Here is a 23,923-nt window from a genome sequence, read left to right as displayed (position 1 = left end):
CTCGTCAGAGGGGGGGTACTGTTAGGGTCTCCTGCCCTGTGCTGCCACGTCGTCATGGCAACCGGGAGACAAGTGCTAGCGGAGTAACCTGAGCGCAGCTGATACTCCGGTTCGGGTCTTTTGCTGTGCAGTGGTTACAGGCAGGGGATCCGGTGCTGGTTTTTGTGCTCACAGTCTGAGGTCTGAGTGGGGCGTGGACAGCACCTGCTTTATAAGGCCTCTTCTCAGATTAAGCAGATGCTGCTGAATCTTTGTTGGTTAGTCAGTTCCTGAAAATTAGCCAGTACTGTGTAGCTTTGTATTTGTTATTGCTTACTGCAAATAGGCCTGGGGATTTGGTACTACACTCTGCCAATCCAGACCTAGCAGTAAGACTGGAGTCAGTCGTTTAGCCTGCTGAGGTTCTTTTGCTATTCTGTGAACCCAGCAGGTTTGTGGCTGTACTTTCAGACCTGCATGCTTAATCCTCTCTCACTGTACAGGGCGTCCATGTGTCAGTTTAGTGGCAGTAATCTGAACCTGGGCCCTGCAAGTGAGAATTAGGATTGTGGAGACTCTCCTTGTGCCTACTATTCCATCTCTGACCAAGGAGTTTGCTGCCACACCCGTTGGTAACCCTTTAGGGTTTTGCTGTTGCCCTTAGCAACAGCATTTCGGGTTCTCTACGTATTAAAACACAACATCTTGCTTTTTCCATCTTAGCATTTGTAATACTAGGGAGACACCCAGTTTCTTAGCCTCTGGGCTTCTCTGTTCACTTTGTGTTGGTTTTGTTACCCTATCACTTTCTGTGTACGTGATGTCATATTTCCCAGTCTGTCTGTTAGTTCATTTGTTTTGCATCCCTCTCTGTTCAGACACCAGTACATTCCTGCAGGCACTGGTGTGCATAACAGTTTCGAAGTATGTTTTGTATTACATGGGGAAAATTTTCACAATTTAAGTATAATTTGTCATCACATTGGCATATAATGACAGTACTCAGTATACCTATGCATTGTACTTTTGAAGCATTAGTGACAGTAACAGATTTACTACAAAGCAACCAAAGTGACTGATTAGGGCTCTGTGGGTCTCATTGGCCCGTGCTGGTCCCGGATGGGGAGGGGGTGGGCCCATCAAGGCTGTATAAAGAGCATTTCCGGCAGACCGGGAGTTCCACCAAAATTGTCAGAGAGCTGGGCTGGCTGAATACTGCCGGCAGGCTGTCAATGATTAGACAGCTGTTGGGTACTGGCTCCAGCACACACCTGTATCTCCAGTCTTGCAGTATTGTGCATGCGAACCATCATGACACACGTGTGTATGACGTCAGATGCTTAGGGAGAGGAGCCGGGATGTGCACAGAAAAAAACATCTTCCAGTGGTCCTCCAGTGTACTTTATTGCAGTATGTTTTAAAATGTTAAAGAACATTGACCTACTTCAAATTCCAATTAGGCGGGCATGGGGGATGGGGGGGGGTTTCAGTGTTATTTTAAGTACAGTGTCTAACATTCGCCTGCTACAGTCATGGCTGGGGAGGAGGCACACACTGACTGGTGATATAGCAATATGCTATAATACTCTATTTTACCATGTATGGGAGATGCCTGCTAATTTAAGATGCGCAGAGAGTGGAGTCGGAACACACGCATGGAAAAACATGAGGTCTTCCAATGTTCTTTCTAACGTGATTTTCACCTAACCCAGCGATGTTCACGGGGATGATTCACTTTCCACAGTAGGATACTGTGGAAAGTGGTTCACTCAGCTGGTAAAACAGGCCAACAGATGACGGCGGCCAGCGACAATGCAGGAGCGCCCATCAGCGCTCATCACCCGACCATACACACTAGGAGATTTTGAGCTCAAAGTAGCATAAAACGCCAAAAGTGAGCTACTTTGAGCTCAAAATCGCCTTGTGTGTATGTTTCTTAATCGATAGGGGACCTGCTATGCTGTTACAATCAGTAAGGTAGGTGGGGGGGGGGGAGAGGCACTCATATATAATGCAGACAATATTAATGTGATTGTTTGTAATAATAAGTATTGTAAAGTATAGGTGCCACTGCCTGCATTATATGTCAGTGCCCACCCCTCAATTATTGTAGCACATCCCCGATTCTGTATAAGCAGGTCCACCATCCCTTATAATGCCCATTATTGCACCCCTCAGCCAGTGCCTGTATTTATTATATATGAATGACTTTAGCATGAGGCACTAGTATATATGTATGGTTATGTATTAGTTCCGTTACATATATCAATGCCTCCCCTCCTCAGTGATTGTAGCAGGCACTACACTCAGTGAGGACCGGAGGGGGGCACTGATATATAATCAATACGGTCGCTGACTAAGGGGTGAAATAATGGCTATTATAAAATCTTGTTATAAAATGCTGTTATATAACGTGGTCAGTGAAGGAGGGGGATAATAATGAGTATTTTAGGTGATGGGGCTTACTACAGTCAGTAAGCATGGGTCACTCATATTCAATGTGGTCAGAGAGTGAGGGTGTAATAATGGGGTATGGGTACCTGCTACATTCAGTGAGGGGAGCACTGATGTAAAATGCAGTAACTGAGTGGTATAATAAATTAGAGGTGAGGGGACATGGTGCAATCAGTGAAGTGGGATGATAGTACTGTATACTATATTAGAATATAAGGAAGAAAAACAACAAATGATGTAAGGGTGTTAGGGTCTCCTGCCCTGTGCTGCCACGTCGTCATGGCAACCGGGAGACAAGTGCTAGCGGAGTAACCTGAGCGCAGCTGATACTCCGGTTCGGGTCTTTTGCTGTGCAGTGGTTACAGGCTCTGTGCACGGCAGGGGATCCGGTGCTGGTTTTTGTGCTCACAGTCTGTGAGGTCTGAGTGGGGCGTGGTCAGCACCTGCTTTATAAGGCCTCTTCTCAGGTTAAGCAGATGCTGCTGAATCTTTGTTGGTTAGTCAGTTTCTGAAAGTTAGCCAGTACTGTGTAGCTTTGTATTTGTTGTTGCTTACTGCAAATAGGCCTGGGGATTTGGTACTACACTCTGCCAATCCAGACCTAGCAGTAAGACTGGAGTCAGTCGTTTAGCTTGCTGGGGTTCTTTTACTACTCTGTGAACTTAGCAAGTTTGCGGCTGTATTCTAAGACTTGCCTGCCTAATCCTGTCTCACTGTGCAAGGTGTCAGGTGTCAGTTTAGTGGCAGTAAGCTGAACCTGTGCACGGCAAGTGAGAATTAGGATTGTGGAGACTCTCCTTGTGTCTATCATTCCATCTCTGACCAAGGAGTTTACTGCCACACCCGTTGGTAACCCTTTAGGGTTTTGCTGTTGCCCTTAGCAACAGCATTTCGGGTTCTCTACGTATTAAAACACAACATCTTGCTTTTCCCATCTGAGCATTACTAATACTAGGGAGACACCCAGTTCCTTAGCCTCTGGGCTTCTCTGTTCACTTTGTGTGTATTTTGTTACCCTATCACCTTCTGTGTACGTAATGTCATATTTCCCAGTCTGTCTGTGAGTTCATTTGTTTTGCATACCTATCCGTTCAGACACCAGTACATTCCTGCAGGCACTGGTGTGCATAACAGTTCAAACACCAGTACATTCCTACAGGCACTGGAGTGCATAACAGTTCTGACACCTGTACATTCCTGCAGGCACTGGTGTGCATAACATATTCAGCAGCCTAATACTCCTGTTGAAATTTTGTGGGAATATGGAGCATACCCCTCAAAATACGTTGCAACAGGTGGTCGATCAGGTGCAGGTCCTGACTCGACAATTTAATGATTTGTCCATTAAAATGCACACCTCCCGGGTCGCTGGCGGAGCTCCCGCAGCAGCAGCACCTTCAGGGGTTAAGGAGCCGAAAGTAAATCTCCCAGATCGTTTTTCTGGAGATCGCTCGCAGTTCTTTTGTTTCAAGGAGAGCTGCAAGCTATACTTCCGGCTTAGGCCTCAGTCTTCTGGGTCGGAGATTCAGCGGGTGGGCATAGTGATTTCCTTGCTACAAGGAGACCCACAGGTCTGGGCATATGGGTTGCAGCCTGACTGTCTGTCGCTTAAAAGTGTTGATGCTTTTTTTACGGCACTGGGCATGTTGTATGATGACCCTGACAAGACGGCCTCAGCCGAGGCTCAGATTTCGATCCTTAAGCAAGGGCGAAGGCCAGTTGAGGTTTACTGTACTGAGTTTCGGAGGTTGGCCCATGATACCCAGTGGAATGACCCAGCCCTGAGACACCAGTACCGAAGAGGTCTTTCTAACCAGATAAAGGACCAACTGGTACAATATCTCTTGCCTGATAACTTGGATTAGCTCATGCAGTTATCCATCCGGGTGGATAGACGGCTGAGAGAGCGTAGGCTTGAAAGGGAGACTGAGGTTTCCTTCTTTCCCAAGGGAACCTCAGACTCTGAGGAATTTTCCGAGGAGCCTATGCAGATTGGGGCTACCCGCCTCTCCTCGCGTGAGAAGACGCGGAGGAGACAGCTGGGGTTGTGTTTGTACTGTGGGAATAAAGGTCATGTGGTAGTATCATGCCCAGAAAAGCCGGAAAACTTCAGGGCCTGAGGGTGATGGGAAATATCCTGTCAGGCCAGAAGTCAGAATTTCCCAAGAAGACTTTTATCATTCCGGTGACCTTGAAGATCCTCGGTCAAACTGTCAAGACTGAAGCCTTTGTGGACAGTGGGGCAGACGGGGTTTTTATGGACCGCCAATTCGCCCTGAAACACTCCTTTCCCTTAGTACCCTTGGCATCGGAAATTGAGATTTGTGGGTTAAACGGGGAACCATTATCCCAAGGTAAAATTACCTCTTGCACTAGCCAGATTTCTTTGTTTATTGGAGCCACACACTCTGAAAAATTGTCCTTTTATGTGACTGTCTGTACTTTTGCCCCATTGGTGTTGGGGTTACCCTGGTTAAGGGCCCACAATCCTCAATTTGACTTGGTCTCTGGGGAGATTCTTAGTTGGGGTACTGATTGTTTCAGGAGTTGCTTGAGCCTTCCAGTCAGGCTCTCGCAGCTAAGTTTGCCAGGATTGCCAGGGTGTTATGCAGATTTTGTGGACGTGTTCTCCAAAAAAGTTGCAGAGGTACTACCTCCCCATCGCCCCTATGACTGTGCCATTGATTTGTTGCCAAATGCTAAGCTTCCCAAGAGCAGGTTGTACTCCCTGTCACGTCCTGAGACTCAGGCTATGGCAGAGTACATTCAGGAGAACTTGGCTAAGGGATTTATCAGACCTTCACAGTCTCCAGTTGGGTCGGGGTTCTTCTTTGTGGGTAAAAAGGACGGTTCGTTGCGACCCTGCATCGACTTCAGGGAATTGAACCGTATCACGATTAAAAACTCATACCCACTGCCTCTCATTTCGGTCTTGTTTGACCAGCTTCGTACTGCCACCATTTTTTCTAAGATTGACCTACGCGGTGCGTACAATCTAATCCGAATAAGAGAGGGGGATGAATGGAAGACTGCCTTTAATACCCACTCAGGGCATTATGAATATTTGGTGATGCCTTTTGGGCTCTGTAATGCCCCGGCAGTCTTCCAGGATTTCATGAATGATGTGCTCAGGGAATATTTGGATAGATTCTTAGTTGTATACTTAGATGACATCCTAATCTTCTCCCATTCCCTGGAGGAACATCGGAAGCATGTACGCTTAGTCCTCCAGAAACTCAGAGACCACCGGCTTGGGGCGAAGCTGGAGAAGTGCGAATTTGAAGTTCAGCAAATTGCATTTCTAGGATATATTATCTCCCCAGAAGGTTTCCAAATGGAGGGTTCCAAGGTACAGGCAGTCCTGGATTGGGTGCAGCCCACTAGTTTGAAGGCGCTTCAGCGTTTCCTGGGCTTTGCGAATTTTTATAGACGATTTATCGCTGGATTTTCGTCTATAGTGGCGCCCTTGGTGGCACTCACTAAGAAAGGGGCGGATGTTGCTCACTGGTCTTGTGAGGCTAAAGCGGCTTTTGCCCGTCTCAAAAGGGCATTTGTATCGGCCAAGGTGCTGCGACACCCAGATCCAGAGCGTCCTTTTGTGGTGGAGGTGGATGCCTCTGAGATGGGTATTGGGGCAGTGCTTTCTCAGATGGGAGTGTCTGATAATCGCCTTCATCCCTGTGCTTACTTTTCCCGTAAATTTTCGCCTGCCGAGATGAATTATGACGTGGGTAACCGGGAATTGTTGGCTATTAAGGATGCACTCGAGGAGTGGAGACACTGGCTTGAGGGGGCTAAGTTTGTGGTCTCAATTCTCACCGACCATAAGAATCTGGCATATTTAGAGTCAGCGAAGCGTCTCAATGCCAGGCAGGCACGATGGGCTTTGTTTTTTGCTCGCTTTAATTTTTTGATAACATATCGCCCTGGGTCAAAAAACATCAAGGCTGATGCGCTCTCGCGGAGTTTTGCTCCAATCCAGGAGACCACAGAGGAGCCGTTGCCCATTGTGTCCCCATCATGTATTAAAGTGGGCATTACCCAGGACCTCTTATCATTAGTCCTTAGAGCACAGGAGCAGGCTCCTCCAGACCTTCCGGTAGGTCTTTTGTTTGTGCCTCCTAGGTTAAGACAGCGAGTGTTCCTGGAATTCCATGCCAAGAAGTCGGCAGGTCACCCGGGTATTGCCAGAACTCGGGAGTTGCTATCTAGGGCGGTGTGGTGGCCCTCGGTGGCTAAGGATGTGGATCAGTGGGTTCGGGCATGTGACATCTGTGCCCGAAATAAGACTCCTAGAGGGGTTCCTGTTGGCCCATTACATCCACTCTCTATCCCATCTAAGCCATGGACCCACATTTCAATGGATTTTGTGGTGGACTTGCCCAAATCCTCGGGGATGACAGCCATCTGGGTTGTCGTTGACAGGTTTTCGAAGATGGCGCACTTCGTTCCACTGGTTGGGCTGCCATCGGCCAGACGCCTGTCTGAATTATTTATGCTGCATGTTGTGCGTCTCCACGGGTTGCCACTTGATGTGGTCTCTGACCGCGGATCCCAGTTTGTGGCCAAATTCTGGAGGGCATTTTGTTCCGATCTCCAGATTTCTGTTAGCTTGTCGTCAGGCTACCATCCGCAGTCTAATGGGCAGACTGAAAGGGTGAACCAGTCCTTGGAGCAGTTCCTCAGGTGTTATGTCTCCAAGTGTCAGACTGACTGGGTTGCTCATCTGTCCATGGCGGAGTTTGCCTATAACAACGCGGCTCACTCTGCTACAGGGATCTCTCCCTTCCTTTGTGTGTATGGGCATCATCCTAAGGCCAATTCTTTTGACCCCCTGGACTCCACGCCTGGTGGTTCCTCTGTGGTTTCGGTCCTTAGAGATATTTGGCGGAAAGTGAAGAAAGCCCTTGTGTCTGTGTCATTAGTGACCAAAAGGGTTTTTGATAAGCGGAAAAGACCCTGCAGCTTCAAATTAGGAGACTTCGTCTGGTTGTCTACCAAGAATTTGAAGTTGAGACAGCCATCTCATAAGTTAGGCCCCCGCTTCATCGGCCCTTATAAGATCACCAGGGTTATCAATCCGGTGGCATTTCAGTTAGATCTGCCCCGTTCTTTGGGTATCAATAAAACATTTCATTGTTCCCTTTTAAAACGGGCGATTAGTAATCCTTCTTCCAGTGGAAGACCTTCCCCTCTTCTGATACGTGGCCAGAGGGAGTTTGTTGTTGAAAGGATTCTTGACTCCAAGATGGTTCGGGGTCGGCTGTCATTTTTGGTGCACTGGAAGGGGTATGGCCCGGAGGAGCGGTCGTGGGTGCGCAGTTGTGATCTTCATGCCCCCAGACTGATACGCTCTTTCTTCTCGCAGTTCCCAGATAAACCCGGTGGTAGGGGTTCTTTGACCCCTCGTCAGAGGGGGGGTACTGTTAGGGTCTCCAGCCCTGTGCTGCCACGTCGTCATGGCAACCGGGAGACAAGTGCTAGCGGAGTAACCTGAGCGCAGCTGATACTCCGGTTCGGGTCTTTTGCTGTGCAGTGGTTACAGGCTCTGTGCACGGCAGGGGATCCGGTGCTGGTTTTTGTGCTCACAGTCTGTGAGGTCTGAGTGGGGCGTGGACAGCACCTGCTTTATAAGGCCTCTTCTCAGGTTAAGCAGATGCTGCTGAATCTTTGTTGGTTAGTCAGTTTCTGAAAGTTAGCCAGTACTGTGTAGCTTTGTATTTGTTGTTGCTTACTGCAAATAGGCCTGGGGATTTGGTACTACACTCTGCCAATCCAGACCTAGCAGTAAGACTGGAGTCAGTCGTTTAGCTTGCTGGGGTTCTTTTACTACTCTGTGAACTTAGCAAGTTTGCGGCTGTATTCTAAGACTTGCCTGCCTAATCCTGTCTCACTGTGCAAGGTGTCAGGTGTCAGCTTAGTGGCAGTAAGCTGAACCTATGCACGGCAAGTGAGAATTAGGATTGTGGAGACTCTCCTTGTGTCTATCATTCCATCTCTGACCAAGGAGTTTACTGCCACACCCGTTGGTAACCCTTTAGGGTTTTGCTGTTGCCCTTAGCAACAGCATTTCGGGTTCTCTACGTATTAAAACACAACATCTTGCTTTTCCCATCTGAGCATTACTAATACTAGGGAGACACCCAGTTCCTTAGCCTCTGGGCTTCTCTGTTCACTTTGTGTGTATTTTGTTACCCTATCACCTTCTGTGTACGTAATGTCATATTTCCCAGTCTGTCTGTGAGTTCATTTGTTTTGCATACCTATCCGTTCAGACACCAGTACATTCCTGCAGGCACTGGTGTGCATAACAGTTCAAACACCAGTACATTCCTGCAGGCACTGGAGTGCATAACAGTTCTGACACCTGTACATTCCTGCAGGCACTGGTGTGCATAACAAAGGGGCATAAACCAGGAATGGAAATATAGTCTTATGGATTGTTTGAGGGAAGGGGGTCCTAAATTAGTATCTTGCTCAGGGCCTCATGAGGTCAAAATCCACCTCTGATTAGTGATGTGACAAAGATGCCAAATTGGGGAAAAAGTCTCTTGAGGGGAAGCTTATTGTGGATAAGTTGCAAAGTCCATGGTGCTTCAAACAGGGCTATTTGACATGATTTTATCACAAAATGTGGACACATTTGTAATTCATAATTTTAGCATGTATTGACGGTTGGTACAGTATGAACTCTATCTTTTCCCACCTCTCCAAGTGATGTTACTTCCAGAGAGTTCCAGTATAAAACACATGTACAGGCTACAAATACTTCTGTTATTTCCTGTACTTATTCATCTCATGGTAAAACACAGACACTACTGATTATCAACCAATAACAGCTTCAGAACATTCATTATACAAAACAAAAAATGTATAACAGTATAGAAGAAAGGAAAATGGCATACAGAAAGAAAAACACTCGCAGAGGTGAAAAAGTGAGATTGGCCAAAAGTATAGTAAATATGAAAAGAAAAGGCTAGTCTCTATAATAAAATCAAGTGCTGATAAAAGAAATAGACAAATGAGTGTCAAGAGTGAATTAAGAGTGGTATAGAGGGATGGAGAAAAAAAATATTTGGAGGGAGCTCTAAAGAGAGACATACTGTAGGAAAAGAGAGAGAAAAGGTAATTTAATAACTACAGAAAACCCACTCTAGTTAATGTAGACATAGCTGTAGATGAGGTTCCACAGTACACACGCTCTTTATACAGTATCCTTCCACAAATGCAATCAGAGGTTGGTGTGTTAAGGGATAAAACAATTTACCATAGCCTTAACACATACAGTACAGTATCTAAATATAAAAAAGAATGAAAACCGGGCCCTCCCTGTATTCACAACCAATTCTACTGCTTCATTCCTAAATAGGGTTCTAGGCCCAATGAAACAAAGACATATTTAAACAAAAGGAGTGCTTAGTGCAAATTCAGTTGTATAACAATCAATATATTTTTAATATCACATACACATAAAATATTTAGTTATGAACTATAAATATAAAGAATTTGAAAAATAAATAGAAATCCCTAATAACTAATTATGCAGTTTGAAGTTTTAAATTATTTTGAATTGGCTAATAATGACATGTCAGTTTTGGGGTGAAAAAGTGCAAAGTAATGGAATTTGGGGTTCAAGGTATAGGATAGGTATATTGGAGTGTTTATGAGTGGTAGAAGGGTTTTTAAGCTTGCAGGTGAGAGTAGTCAGTCTGTTTGTTTAATTCTTGTGACATGGGTTCTGCACAGATTTATATCAGCTCTTACTGACCCATAGGCAGTTGTAGCCAGCATGTAATGTAGATCCTATCAAAGGATATCCTGTGGAGCTGGTTTTGCAGCCTACATTTCTCATATGCAGTGTTAATTAATCATGGCTGTATATCCTTATAAGACTTCCATATAAGTATTCAATTGGATTTATGTATTCATTATAGACGGATAATAATACATGCAATATTGCACTGAAGAAATAGAAGCTGCCATCAGCAATGGTGAAGTCTCAACAGCCGATGCGGCTCCAGAAGTATCCAGCAATGAATGCACTACTTGCAATTTAGTGTAGATGCCTTCAGCATGGTGGTGTTAGAGTCTCAGATAGCCATATGCCTGGCCAGGATGATCACAGGGAACCATTCCCTTTGAGGACACCACCTGCTAGAGGTAGCTGAGAAACGTGTAAGGTTTCCCAAACCAGGTGTCCCAGAGCCCACGGCAATACAAATAGAGGAGGCTTTGTTAATTATCATGCTGTTGATAGCCATTCTCGCTTTCCAGTGATACACCGCTGGTATCATCGGCTGCCCTGTGATCATCCCGATCAGCCAGTCATATCTGCCCCCACTTCCAACGCCCAACCCTTGTAACGCCACGTGGCTGCCCCGTGAAGGCATCTGCCTCTCAAACACTGCAATGAGAATGTGCACACATGCAGAATGGGACCTGCAGGTCTGCACTCACAGAAAAAAGGTGGGAAATGCATTTGCATCACGATTGCGATGTGAGCTGAATAAGGCGCTATATGTTTTTACACAAACTATCTGGAAAAGCCTTGGTTATTTTAGTCAGTAACTGATACATTTGTATCCATACAACATTTAGACAGATATTTTTTAGAGAGACATTTTCGGGTCTATTCAATGCCTGTCAGATCCAACAGTTCAGTATTTAATTTGCGGGCAATTCCGACAGGTTTTTGCCCATTTTCGACAACGCCGATCCGACTTTTCTTAAAGTCGAATTGACATTGTCGAAAACAGGCCAAAAAACTGTCGGAATCACCTGCTAGTCCGACAAAACATATGGATCCACGGCTTATCCACTGACAAGTTGGATTTTTAAAAAAGTTGGAAAAACTGCACTATAATTGAATAGGTCGAATCCAAACTTGACCTAAAAAAGTCAGAAAGTGAAATTTTTCCGACTTTTTATTTTTTTTTACAGTAGTTGAATAGACCCCTTAATGTGTTTTTAATCATTGGTCCCCAGGGTTATACCACCAAGCTCTTTTTATTTCTATTTATTTTTCTAATTTTTTTTTAGATTTTATTTATTTAGTTCACCACTAAATATTTTATGTGTATGTGATATTAAAAATGTATTTATTGTTATACAATTACATTTGCACAAAGCGCTCCTTTTTGTTTAAATTTCCCATACAGCTGTCTCAAAGTGTGCTGCTATCGGGATTTCATACTTAACCAGATGTATTGACATACTGTATATTTTCATAACTCTGGTGCCAACATTCTGAATGTTTATATTCCGAATGGTGATTTTTGGTATTACACCCAAGTATAAAGCAATATCAGAACACCAGGAACATGAAGACCAAAGTCAAGAAGAGGCAATGTTCAGGTTATATGCTTTGAAATGAATCTGCATGAATTGGGCTGGTGGATGGGACCAAAGCTAAACAAACTGCTATGTTTCAAATGTCTTCCAAAATTGTAAGGATTGCAAGGATTACTTGTGTTTGATATAATGGTGAGAGAAAAATATTAGGTATCATGAATATGGCTGCCTTTCAGGCAATTTAACCTTAACACCCTTCCTATCACAGTCCTAATCATTTACCCAACAATGCTTAAACCTTGTTTGCCCATATGTATACACTTTTTCAGATCATATTTTTGCTGTATTATGAGCACACATTTTATAGATAAAATGTATTTTATGTTTGTTTGTTTTTTTGTTTTAGCTCGGATTTGCTCGCCACTTGTAGTTACAGACAAAGTAAAAATTATATCTATGTCAAATGAAGAGGATAATTTTGTTGGCCAAGTAATCAGATTTCAATGTAAGAACCCAGAATTTATGTTGGATGGGCCTTTTGAGATTTTCTGCAACTCTGAAGGAGAGTGGAATTTGAATCCACCAACATGTATAGGTAAGCAGTACTTTTAGTAAAGACAAATAAAAGAAAATGTTCAGTTGTAATAAAGGAATACTTTCTTTGTAGATGGAAACTCAGACAGGCTTTCATATATGTATTTATTTATTTAGTAACAGTTTCTTATATAGTGCAGCATATTCTGTTGCGCTTTACAATTAGAACCAGAGGGGTAGCGTGGAGACATGACACCCGGAGCAGGGCCATGTCACGGCGCCCCCACCCACCACCACACATACATACATAGATTCACACACATTTAGGCACAGACATACATAAACACACACATATACACAGATATATACACATATACAGGTATACAGTATACACACACACACACACACACACACACACACATAAATACACAAATATTCACACAGACATACATAAACACACACATACACAAATATATACATACACTCCTATACACACACACACACACACACACACACACACACACACACACACAAATATACACACAGATATACACAGATATACATAAACACACACATATACACAGATATATCCACACACAAACACAAATATACACACATATACTGTATACAAAGATATATACACATAAACCCACACATACATGTATACACATAAACACACATATGCACACAGACATATTATATACACACATTTACAAACAAACGCATTTACACACACAAACACAGACATACACATAAACACACAGTATACACAGACATAAACACATACACACACATATACATACAGTATACACACATTAATTCTCACCAAAGGGGCAGCATCTCCTTGATTTAGCCTGGAGGGGCGGAGCTTCAATGTGATTGACAGGCTGGGCCTCCGTGGGTAGAAGGAAAGGACTGAGGAAAGAGCAGGGGTGGCCACCACACGGCCTGCATGTTCCAGATTACTGAATGCAGATCCCTGACAGCCAGGAAGCTTCTTCTGACAACCCTCCAAACCTCCCCTCTTCCCTAACAACACTCCACACTGCACTGTACTCTGCACTGTGCAATCAGTGACATGGAACATGCAGGCAGTGTGGTGGCCACCCCTTCACTCTCTTCTAGTCATCTCCTCCTACCCCTGCCCGTGATCCCAGCTGTCAGCTCTGCTACAGGGAGGCAGCGCCTTCTGTCCCCAGCTGTGCCTGGAGCTTGAGCTCCACGTGCTCCACCCTCCCTACGCCCCTGATTAGAACAACAGTAATAGAACAAATTGGGCAAAAACAGACAGACATAAAGGTAGGAAGGCTCTGTTCGCAAGCCTACAATCTATAGATATTTGATGTTGTGCACTCATAATATTTCCTATTTTACTTTTATTCTTTTCATGAGTTGTATTTCCAATATCATTTAGGCTAGTCTACATTAAGTATTGTGCTGTTGAGTTCTCAAAAATGCTTCGACAATAAGGAGAAAAATTGTTAGAAACTTCCCCAAATGCCAAAACTTTTTGCGATGATAAAAATAACCTTCAAATATCCTCTTCTCATGTGTATGTTTACTTTATCTTTCCATCTCTGACTACTTTTTAAAAAAAGAAAAAGATTAATGCATAATGGTTTGCTCTTATTTAAGATTGTTGACTTGCTACATAATCGTAATGATGTCATTGTGATGTCATCTGACTGCCACTTTGAAGGGACAAACAGTGCATCCGGAAAGTATTCACAGCACTTCACTGTAAAATTTTGAGGGAAAAAATGAATTTATTCCATTTTGGAATAAGGCTGTAACATAACAAAATGTGGAAAAAGTGAAGCACTATAAATACTTTCCAGATGCACTGTATTAGTATATGGAATATCTAGATCTTGCATCTACTGATAAACATCAATATCAGGGGCATAAATAGATATTTTTAAGTCCCATAGCAATAGTTGGAAAGGGCCCCTATGTACAGACCAAAGGTGATAAAGGTACAGTATATGACACATGTAACTTACACAGAGAAGATGGGCCTCACTCAGCTCTGGGCCCCATCGCAGCTGTATCCCCTGCAACTATGGTAGTTATGCCCTTGATCAATATTATCTATATCTATATATATATATATAATTGAGAAAGACCTCACTCACTCACTGACTGACTGATTCCTCACTAATTCTATTACTTCCAGATATGTTAGGAAGCTGAAATTTAACATATGTATTCTTCAGGTTAGAAATAGGAAAACTACTTAATTAGAATTTTTATTAACCTCCCCTAAGGGGATGAAAATGGGGTTGACATAATGACGTCATTAATGAAACATGGATTGCATTGCATGAACAATAACGGCCAAACGGACAATGGGATCAAAATTTGGATTGCACCTCCAGTGCGTAGAATTTAATAAACTACAAAAATGTTCCTATTTCTTACAAAGGTTTTTTTTTAGGAAATTTGGGGTGCTCCTTGGTGGTGAAAGCTCCTGCTGCCTCTTGCTAACACCTATGGATCAATCCCCAAAAAAATCCAAAAAAGAAAAGGCTAAACAAGTGGATTGGTGCAGAAGTTGGCGCTGGAGTATGAAGTGAGGCTACTGACTAGAAAGTGAAAAATACTTTCAAGGTGGTGAAAAGGATAAAATAAATAAGTAATATACTTATCCTATGTTTTATCAATGGTTTTCGTATTGTCTGAGAAGTAATGATGGTGAGGATGATATTTTCTCCAAAGAGCATCGGATCGCAAGACGTGATAATGGGAGAAAAACATATATGACAATGGTTTTAGTGTTGATACTTTAGAACCCTATGTTTGATAAAAAAAAGTTTCACTAAGTAGAGGCATGATTGCAAATGAAGGTCATACCCTACTTACATAAAGTGGGTAATAAATAGATATATCAAGGTTTCATTCAAAAGTGGTACTGCTAAGCGTACCTCACTTACAATTGTAGATCACAAATGAAGCTCATCAAGGTATCTTTTTACTGGAATGTGTACCAGTACTCACTGGTTTATGTGTCTTCCTCCTGCATATAAAGGTATCTTTCTCCCATCAAGATTCAATGGCGATTCCCATTCAATTAAAAGGGGTTTATTATGACAATTAAAACAAATGTAAGATGAAAAACAATAAAAAAAAAGAGAGCATTGATAGCAGGAAGAAACCACTGTCCGACAGAGGGACAGGCACGACCGGCTATATGCAACCCGAATGGGCTGGTACCATTGGGGGTTGAACAATAACAATAGGGGTACTACCTTCTCTCAGCCGTGCGGATCGAAGTCCAGGCGTGCAATAACTCCTACCAGCCAATGCATTTCGAGTAGTCTCTCTTTATCAAGGCTGGTGATGAAGTGACAATATGGGTGATTTATAGCAGAAAGGCCGATCCAAAAGACGTCACATGACTTCCGGTTCATTAATTGACCAGAAGTGTGAGTCCAGTATTGTTTAAGCTTCTCCATGGCTCCAAAAGTGATAAAATCATCAGGATGGTCCTCTCTCTCTGTGCAGTAGATGCACCTTATGTTAGTGGTGGATGCCAGACTCCCGCTGATGGTAAATAGCAGCGATATTTATCCACGACTGGAAGTAGTTCCCAGGTATTGTGGGTAATGTAGTTTATTGAAGGCGGAAGTCACGGCTCACTATTGCCGTGATCGGAAGTAGATTCTCAGGACTTCTGGGGCATGTAGTTTTCTGATACAAAAATAGCTGTCACTTAATCCTGCTGACTCTGGGAATTCAATAAAACAGTGCTGCATTCCCAGTCAGGAGGAAAGTTTGATTAAATTTACATCTCCAGCGGATGACTTGGTTTTTGAATAAAACTAAAAAATATATTCTCTGTAAAGAAATAAATATATTAGTGAATTTCTTGAATAGGACACTTAAAATCCTTATTAGGCATTTATGGTCATCATATTTTTACAGAGAACATGCAAATTTAATTTCTAGGCAAATACTTAAATCCAATACTTCTAAAGTGCAAGTAACATAATTAACATATGTAAATAAGAGCTGGACCAGTGAGTATTATTGAAGGATGTGAAAAAAGTGCTTAGTTTTTTGGGATGTATAATTTTAAAGGAACCATTTAAGTTCAAAGTCTTGATTAAAACCTTTTGTATTTAATGCTTTCAATTGAAAGATATTGCGCATTTCAGTTTGGGCAAGTCTTTTCTCTGTATTTTTATCTTTCCAGGTTGCTTTGATATGTTTCAGTCCTAAAAATCTTTTGATATGATTGGTGGAACAATTATGAGTAGTTTTGAAATGATTATAGAGGTGGTGTGTTATTAATCCTTTTTTTATATTTCTTAGATGTTCTGAAATACGAGTTTTTAGGGGTCTGGTTGTTCTCCCTATGTAGGCAAGACCACATGCGCACTTAACAAAATAAACTACTTTCGGAGTGTTGCACGTAATGAAATCTTTAATTTTTAGTTTCATATTGTTAACTTGTATTTCTGTATGTTGACTGTTTGTGTCTTTGATGTTCCTACATCCAATGCACATGCCACATCGGTGAAATCCCTTAGTACATGTGAGGTTTTTAGAAGGCATCGGTAGTGCACTTATGACCAGTTGATTTTTCAAATTCCTTGATCTGTGGTAAATGAAAACAGGCTTCTCTGGAATTTTTTTATTGAGTACTGGGTCACGCTGTAACAGATGCCAGTTTTTTCTGATGATCCTCTCAAGTTGAATGTGTTGGGCATCATACTGAGTCATAAATGCCCATTGTAATTTGTCTTCATTTTTGTAGTTGTGCTTTTGGGGACTAAAAGGGTTTCTCTGTCTTTTTCTTTGGTTTCCTCCATAATATTGTTTAAAGTTTCTTCTTTATATCCTTTAGCTTGGAAATCTTGTTTCATTTTTATAATTTGTTCCGTCCAGATTTATTTTTACTGCAGTTGCGTTGAATTCTAAGGAATTGGCTATTGGGGACTCCTTTGAGTCATAAATTGTGATGCTGACTGTCCATGGGTATGTAAGTATTACAATTGGTTGTTTTTTTTGGTGTGGATGATCTCGTTTTCTATGTAGATGGTCAAATCTAATAAGTTAATTTGCTCTTGTCTGTGTGTTACTGTGAAATGCAAGTTGAAATCATTGATGTTTAATTCTTAAAAGAAGATGTTAAGGTCCTCTTCCTTGCCTGTCCACAGCAACAACACATCATCGATATATCTGTGCCACTCTATGAGGCTGGTGCCCCAAGCTATGCTATTGAAGGTGTGAGTTTCCTCCCAAAAAGTCATGAAAAGATTAGCATAGCTTGGGACAAATTTGGACCCCATAGCAGTTCCTTTACACTGCAGTAAAAACTCCCCGATAAAAAAGAAAAAAAAATCCAAAATGATTTCTTCTGCATCAAGAATGACATTTCTTTTTTCCTGTGAATATTCTGATTTATTGAGAGACCATGTAATTGCTTCAATTCCTTTACTGTGTTCAATACATGTATATAATGAAGTGACATCTGCAGAGGCCAAATGTCTATTGGGTCCCCACTCAAATTTTTTTAGTTTTCTTAGGGTATATCCAGTGTCCTTTAGATAAGATGGATTTTTTATGACAAGGGGTTGCAAAAATGTATTGATAAGTGCAGAGAGGTTCAAAGTCAAACTGTTGTTCCGGCAATAATGGGTCTGCCGGGTGGTTGGGTTACACTTTTGTGTATCTTGGGGAGTATGTATATGGTAGGTTTGTTGGCATCTTGTATGTTGACATATTCAAACTCTAAAAAGTAACATAGCAACATAGTAATTGAGGTTGAATAGAGGCAAATTGCCCATGTTCAACCTGTATTAAGTTGTGATGATTCTACATACTCGCTGAATAATATTTTATGACTAGTTAACTACTATAACTCATGTTACCCCCGGAATAACCACGTTGATATTTTAAGTATTATAACCTTGGATATCATTTTCATTCAGAAATGTATCCATTCCTTTTTTAAATACAATTACAGAGTCCGCCATTACCACCTTCCCTGGCAGGGAATTCCACATCTTGATTGCCCTAACAGCGAAAAACCCTTTCCTCCGTTGCATTCAGAACTTTCTCTCCTCCAGCTGCAGCGAGTGCCCACGTGTCCTAAACTGTGTTCTTTTAATAAATAATTCCTCTGATAACTCTTTGTGATGTCCTTTTACATATTTGAAGATATTAATCATATCTCCTCTTAGGCGCCTATTTTTTAGTGTATACATATTCAACCTAGTAAACCTTTCCTTATAATCCAGTCCCTCAAGGCCTTTAATCAATTTAGTAGCTCACCTTTGAACCCTTTCGAGTTCACTGATGTCTTTTTTATATAATGGTGCCCAAAACTGAACACAATATTCCAGGTGCGGATTTACCAATGCTTTATACAGCGTCAGGATTACATCCGAGTTCCTTGTCTCAATTCACCTTTTAATGCACGCTAGCACCTTACTTGCCTTTTTTACTGTGTTTTGACATTGTGTATGGTTATTAAGCCTGTTATCAATGAGTACCCCCAAATCTTTTTCCAACACTGTTTCCCCTAGGCGTTCCCCATTTAATATGTAGGTTGCGAGTTTGTTTTTAGTCTCGAAATGCAAAAACTTGCATTTGTCTGTATTGAACCTCATTTTCCATTTAGACGCCCAGAGTTCAAGTTTAGATAGATCATTCTGCAAGGACTCCACATCCAATTCTGAGTTAATGACCGTATATACTCGAGTATAAGCCGACTTTTTCAGCACATTTTTTAATGCTGAAATGCACCCCTCAGCTTTTACTCGAGTGAGGGTCTCGAGTGAGGGTTCTCCAGTCTCTCCTGCGGGCGCCTGTGTTGTCCATGCTGGGCAAGAACCTGCCCGCTGTGTGCTGCAGCACCTGCAGCGTTTTTTCAACCCCTCCCCCGGCACACGCGCTTTGGGACCCTTCTGATAAGTCCCGTAGCGGTGCCCGGCTGATGGGATCAGCATTCACGCGGCTGTCTGGTGTGCTCGCTCCAGGACCTGTCACTAAGTCCTGTAGCACTAGTCAGCAGCTGTACAGTGCGGGCGGCTTCCTGACTTCCCCCAGCCTGCTGTGTTTCATGTGCCTCTTTTCTGTGCACCGCAGAATTCAAACTGAATCACGCGGGGGGGCGGCACGCTCAGAGTGCAACAGAGCATTTCAGCCGCGCGGTGTCCTCACTCCCTGCCTCACGCGCTGCGGGACCCTGTTCACTCGGCCCCTCTGCGGCGCAGCTCTTGACCGGGAAGACCTTTTCTATCAGCCAGGTTTCTTAACTGTGTCGGCGTTTACCTTTCCTGCCATCCTAAACTAGGGCACTCATACAACCAGTACTCACTGTACCCTCCTTGCTCTGCCGAGGATCTCCTGTTGAGAGATGCAGGTCCCTTCAAAAGGGATCTTTGTCTGTCAGGATTCAATGGTCTTTGTCACCCTTTTCATTAGGGTGACACAGCCAATCTCAAAAAAATTCCTTAGATTTTAGTCAGGAGCTCAGTTGCTCCACGTGCTGTCCCTCCAGCACAATTTTCAATACTTAAGGTTGTGTATTGGTATCAATTTTTATTTTTGAAATTTACCAGTAGCTGCTGCATTTCCCACCCTAGGCTTATACTTGAGTCAATAAGTTTTCCCAGTTTTTTGTGGTAAAATTAGGTGCCTCGGCTTATATTCGGGTCGACTTATACTCGAGTATATACGGTACCTTACACAGTTTAGTATCATCTGCAAAGATTGACACTGTGCTTTCCAGGCCTATTTTTAGGTCATTGATAAATAGGTCATTGAGAATTCCTTCCAATATTTTCCACACTATAGATGTCAAACTAACTTGTCTGTAGTTTCCCGGAAGATTTTTGGATCCCTTTTTAAATAATGGCACTAACTCAGCTATATGCCAATCCTTCTGTACCATGACTGATCTATTTGAACTATTGAAAATTAAGTATAGGGGTCATGCTAGTTATGAAATAAGCTCCATAAGAACCCTCGGGTGAAGTCCATCAGGACCAGGTGATTTATTAATTTTAATTTTGCTTAGTCTCTCCCGGACTACTTCTTCGCTTAAACAAGTATCTAACCATGAATCATTACTCTCACAATTTTTATGCTCTACTCCCACCATGAGTTCTTCTCTGGTGAATACTGATGAAAAGAATTTGTTCAGTATTTCCGCTTTTATTTCGTCATCATTTATCAATTCTCCTAATTCATCTTTTAATGGACCTATATTCTCCTTTTATAACCTTTTACCGTTTATGTAATTAAAAAACTTTTTAGGATTGGTTTTACTCTCTATCGCGATTTGCTTTTCATTTTCCATTTTAGCTGCTCTTATCGCTTTTTTACATTTCTTATCACATTCCTTGTAATACTTGAAAGACTCCTCCTTTCCATTAGATTTAAATGTTTTGAAAGCCCGCTTTTTTTATCCATTTCTGCCTTTACCTTCTTGTTAAGCCACATCGGTTTGAGTTTAATACTCCTGCGTTTACTGCCCATGGGAATAAATTCATGAATATTGCTATTCAGCAACCTTTTTAAAACATCCCAAATTTCCGAAGCGTTCCTGTTATTAAACAGAACCTCCCACTCTAAGTCAATAAGTGCACATCTAAGCATACTGAAATTAGCCTTCCTAAAGTTAAAAGTTTTGGTGGAACCCCTGTAGCTATGTTTCCTGAAACTGATGTTGAATGTGATCATATAGTGATCACTGTTACCCAAAGTCTCCCCAACTTTAGTGTTTGATATAATGTCCACATTATTAGCAATTATTAGATCCAGGGTAGTTTTACCCCTAGTTTGGTAGTGATCCTTTAACATAGTTTAGAAACTGTTGCCCCTCACTTTAGCACATAAATCATTACTCCAGTTTATATCTTGGTAATTAAAATCCCCAATCACAAGGATGTCGCCCAATCCCACAGCCGTTTTGATTTGCTGAAAGAGTTGTTCTTCCTCCTGTATGCTAATATCCGGCTGTTTGTAGCACGTGCCTATGACTATTTTTTTTGCATCAATACCCCCACTTGAGATTTCAACCCATAGTGACTCCACATTATCGCCAGTCTCCTCATAGATAACCTCCTTTAAGTATGGTTTAACATAAAGACTTACACCTCCTCCTCTGTTGTTTGCACTGTCCCTCCTGAAAAGAGAATACCCCTCCAAGTTTGCTACCCAGTCATGAGAGTCGTCCCACCATGTTTCCGTAATACCTATAATGTCATACTCAGCCTTTGATGCTAACAATTACAATTCCCCCATTTTACCTGCTAGACTTCTTGCATTTGCAAGCATACATTTTAGTTTATCGGTTCCTTTATTAATTTATTTTGTTTTTTTAAATATCCCATCCTGGTTTACTAGTGCATCCCTAGAGTTACTGATACAGACTGTCCTGCTCGTTCCCTCTCCAACCCCATCGTACTTAGTATTGCCCACCTTACTTTTCTCTTTAAACAACCCAATGTGCCCATCTAAATTCACTGCCCTGATGTAAGTATTTGCCCTTAAGTCTTGTACATCATTTTCTATAGGCTGTAATGATGACACATAATTGTTATTATTTAATGCTTTGGCAATACCTTTCTTAATACCCTTATTAGAACCCATGTAAATACCCTTACTGCTGCACTTTCCCTCCCCCTTCTCCACCCCTTTTATCTCACTACCACCATCCCTACTATTCTCGCTGCATGACCCATAGTTTCTAGCTAAACCCTCCCCCCAGGCTCCTAGTTTAAAAGCTCCTCCAACCTACTAACCATCCTTCCCTCCAGCACCGCAGCCCCTTCCTCATTCAGGTGCAATCCAACATGAGAAAAAAGATGGCTCCTGACTAAGAAGTCTGCCCAGTGTTCCAAGAACACAAACCCCTCTTTTCTACACCAGTCTCTGAGCCAAACATTTACCTCCCTAATCTCCCTCTGTCTCCCTAGGCTAGTGCATGGCACTGGTAATATTTCAGAGAAAATTACCTTAGATGTCCATTTTTTTAGTTTCTGGCCTAAGTCCCTATAATTTTTATTAAGGACATCCCACCTACCACTAACTTTGTCGTTGGTGCCAACATGCACTAAGTCCGCCGGGTCTTTCCCAGCCCCTCCCAACAATCTATCTACCTTGTCCGTGATGTGCCATACCCGAGCACCTGGGAGACAACAGACCATACGGCGATCACGATCCCGGTAGCAGATTGCCCTATCTGCCTTCCTGATGATAGAGTCCCCTGCCACCACCATCTGCCTGGGCACCTCTCTAGCTTTCATCCCATCTGAGCCAGAGGGACCACTCCTCTTCTCTTCTTTGGTAATCCCTCCACTTTCCAGATGTGTCATTAAAAGTTTTTGGAAATAGTCTGTTATTTTGTTGGAGGGATCGCTCTTCACTTTTCTGCAAGTTTTAACATCCTCTAATGGTCTGTAGACTTACTTAATGTAGTCTTCTTTATTTAGAATGACAATGCCACCTCCTTTGTCACAAGGTTTTATAATTATGCTATCATCTTTGGTTAGATTCTGTATGATCTCCTTTTCTTTTCTGGTAAGGTTGGATTTCTTTTTTTTTTTTTTTTAGATGTTCCACTTCTTCCAATATGACTTTAGTAAATGTATCCACAAGGTTCCCCTTAATGTGCATCAGATAAAAGGTGTATTGTATTTGTTTCTCCTTTTCTTTTTATCTTCCAAAATTTCTTCCGTGTATTCTTGGTGTTCTTCATCATTGGTTATATTACTGCTTTCTTTCATTTCAAAGAATTTATGTAATGTTATTTTTCTGATTCATTTTTGGATATCGACCAACTTGTCGAACTCTTCTGTACATAAAGTCAGTGCATACTTGAGACCCTTCTTTAATATTCTCTCCTCATCTTTGGTTAACTCCCTTTTGCTCAGATTAAAGATGTTTTTTTTCCTCTACAATGTTGTTTTCTGGATCCGATAATATTCCATGAGATGTTTTCTTATTTTTTTGTTTTTGAGATGTTTTTTTTAATGCCAGCTCAACATCCCCTTTTTTATGGAAGGTATACTTCTTTGAATTTTTTGTGATTCATTTTTCTATACCTCCTGTAGGTTCTCCTCTCTTCATTCGGACTCCTGTAGGTTCGAAGTGTGTGCCTCCTTGGCCTTTCTCCTAAAAAAGGTGATCATGGGGTCTGGAGTCCATCTCAGGTTCCGGGATTTCTGTTGTATGTTGATCTTCAAACCTTGAGGGTCTTGTTCTTCTTGACCATCTGTGATGTCTCCTTTGATGAGTGGAGTAGCTGTCCCAATAATAATTCCTTGGTGATCTCAGATGATCATTCATAAATAAATATCTATTATGGGATCTCCATTGAAATTCTGTATGAAGCCTTCTGGGTGTGTCATGGAATCTTCTGCTTCTGGAGCCATTGCTTTCCCCACGATTAGTATACCACTGTTGTCTGCGGTTGTTTCTTTCATGTGGGTGATATGAACTTGTTTGTTGAGTATTCTGAATGATGGATCCATTGTTAAAAGTGGATTGTTTAGGACTGTTTAACATATCTTCAATCTGAGCAAAAGGGAGTTAACCAAAGATGAGGAGAGAATATTAAAGAAGGGTCTCAAGTATGCACCGACTTCATGTACAGAAGAGTTCGACAAGTTGGTCGATATCCAAAAATTCATCAGAAAAATCACATTAC

The 23,923-nt window shown here is 42.1% G+C and overlaps 1 protein-coding gene across 1 annotated transcript in view; it reads left to right on the top strand.

Moving 5' to 3' along the window:
- LOC134957936 (complement factor H-related protein 4-like) overlaps positions 1-23,923 on the top strand; it is a 717,700-nt gene that overhangs the window by 191,291 nt on the left and 502,486 nt on the right. The window contains exon 5 of the mRNA XM_063940187.1: positions 12,131-12,319. Coding sequence (XP_063796257.1) covers positions 12,131-12,319 — 189 coding nt within the window. The remainder of the gene's footprint in view (positions 1-12,130; positions 12,320-23,923) is intronic.

The sequence above is a fragment of the Pseudophryne corroboree genome, chromosome 9, assembly GCF_028390025.1.
Source record: "Pseudophryne corroboree isolate aPseCor3 chromosome 9, aPseCor3.hap2, whole genome shotgun sequence".
Lineage (NCBI taxonomy): Eukaryota > Metazoa > Chordata > Amphibia > Anura > Myobatrachidae > Pseudophryne > Pseudophryne corroboree.
Note: the sequence above shows the minus strand (reverse complement) of the source record. Positions and strands in the feature narration are given on the sequence as shown.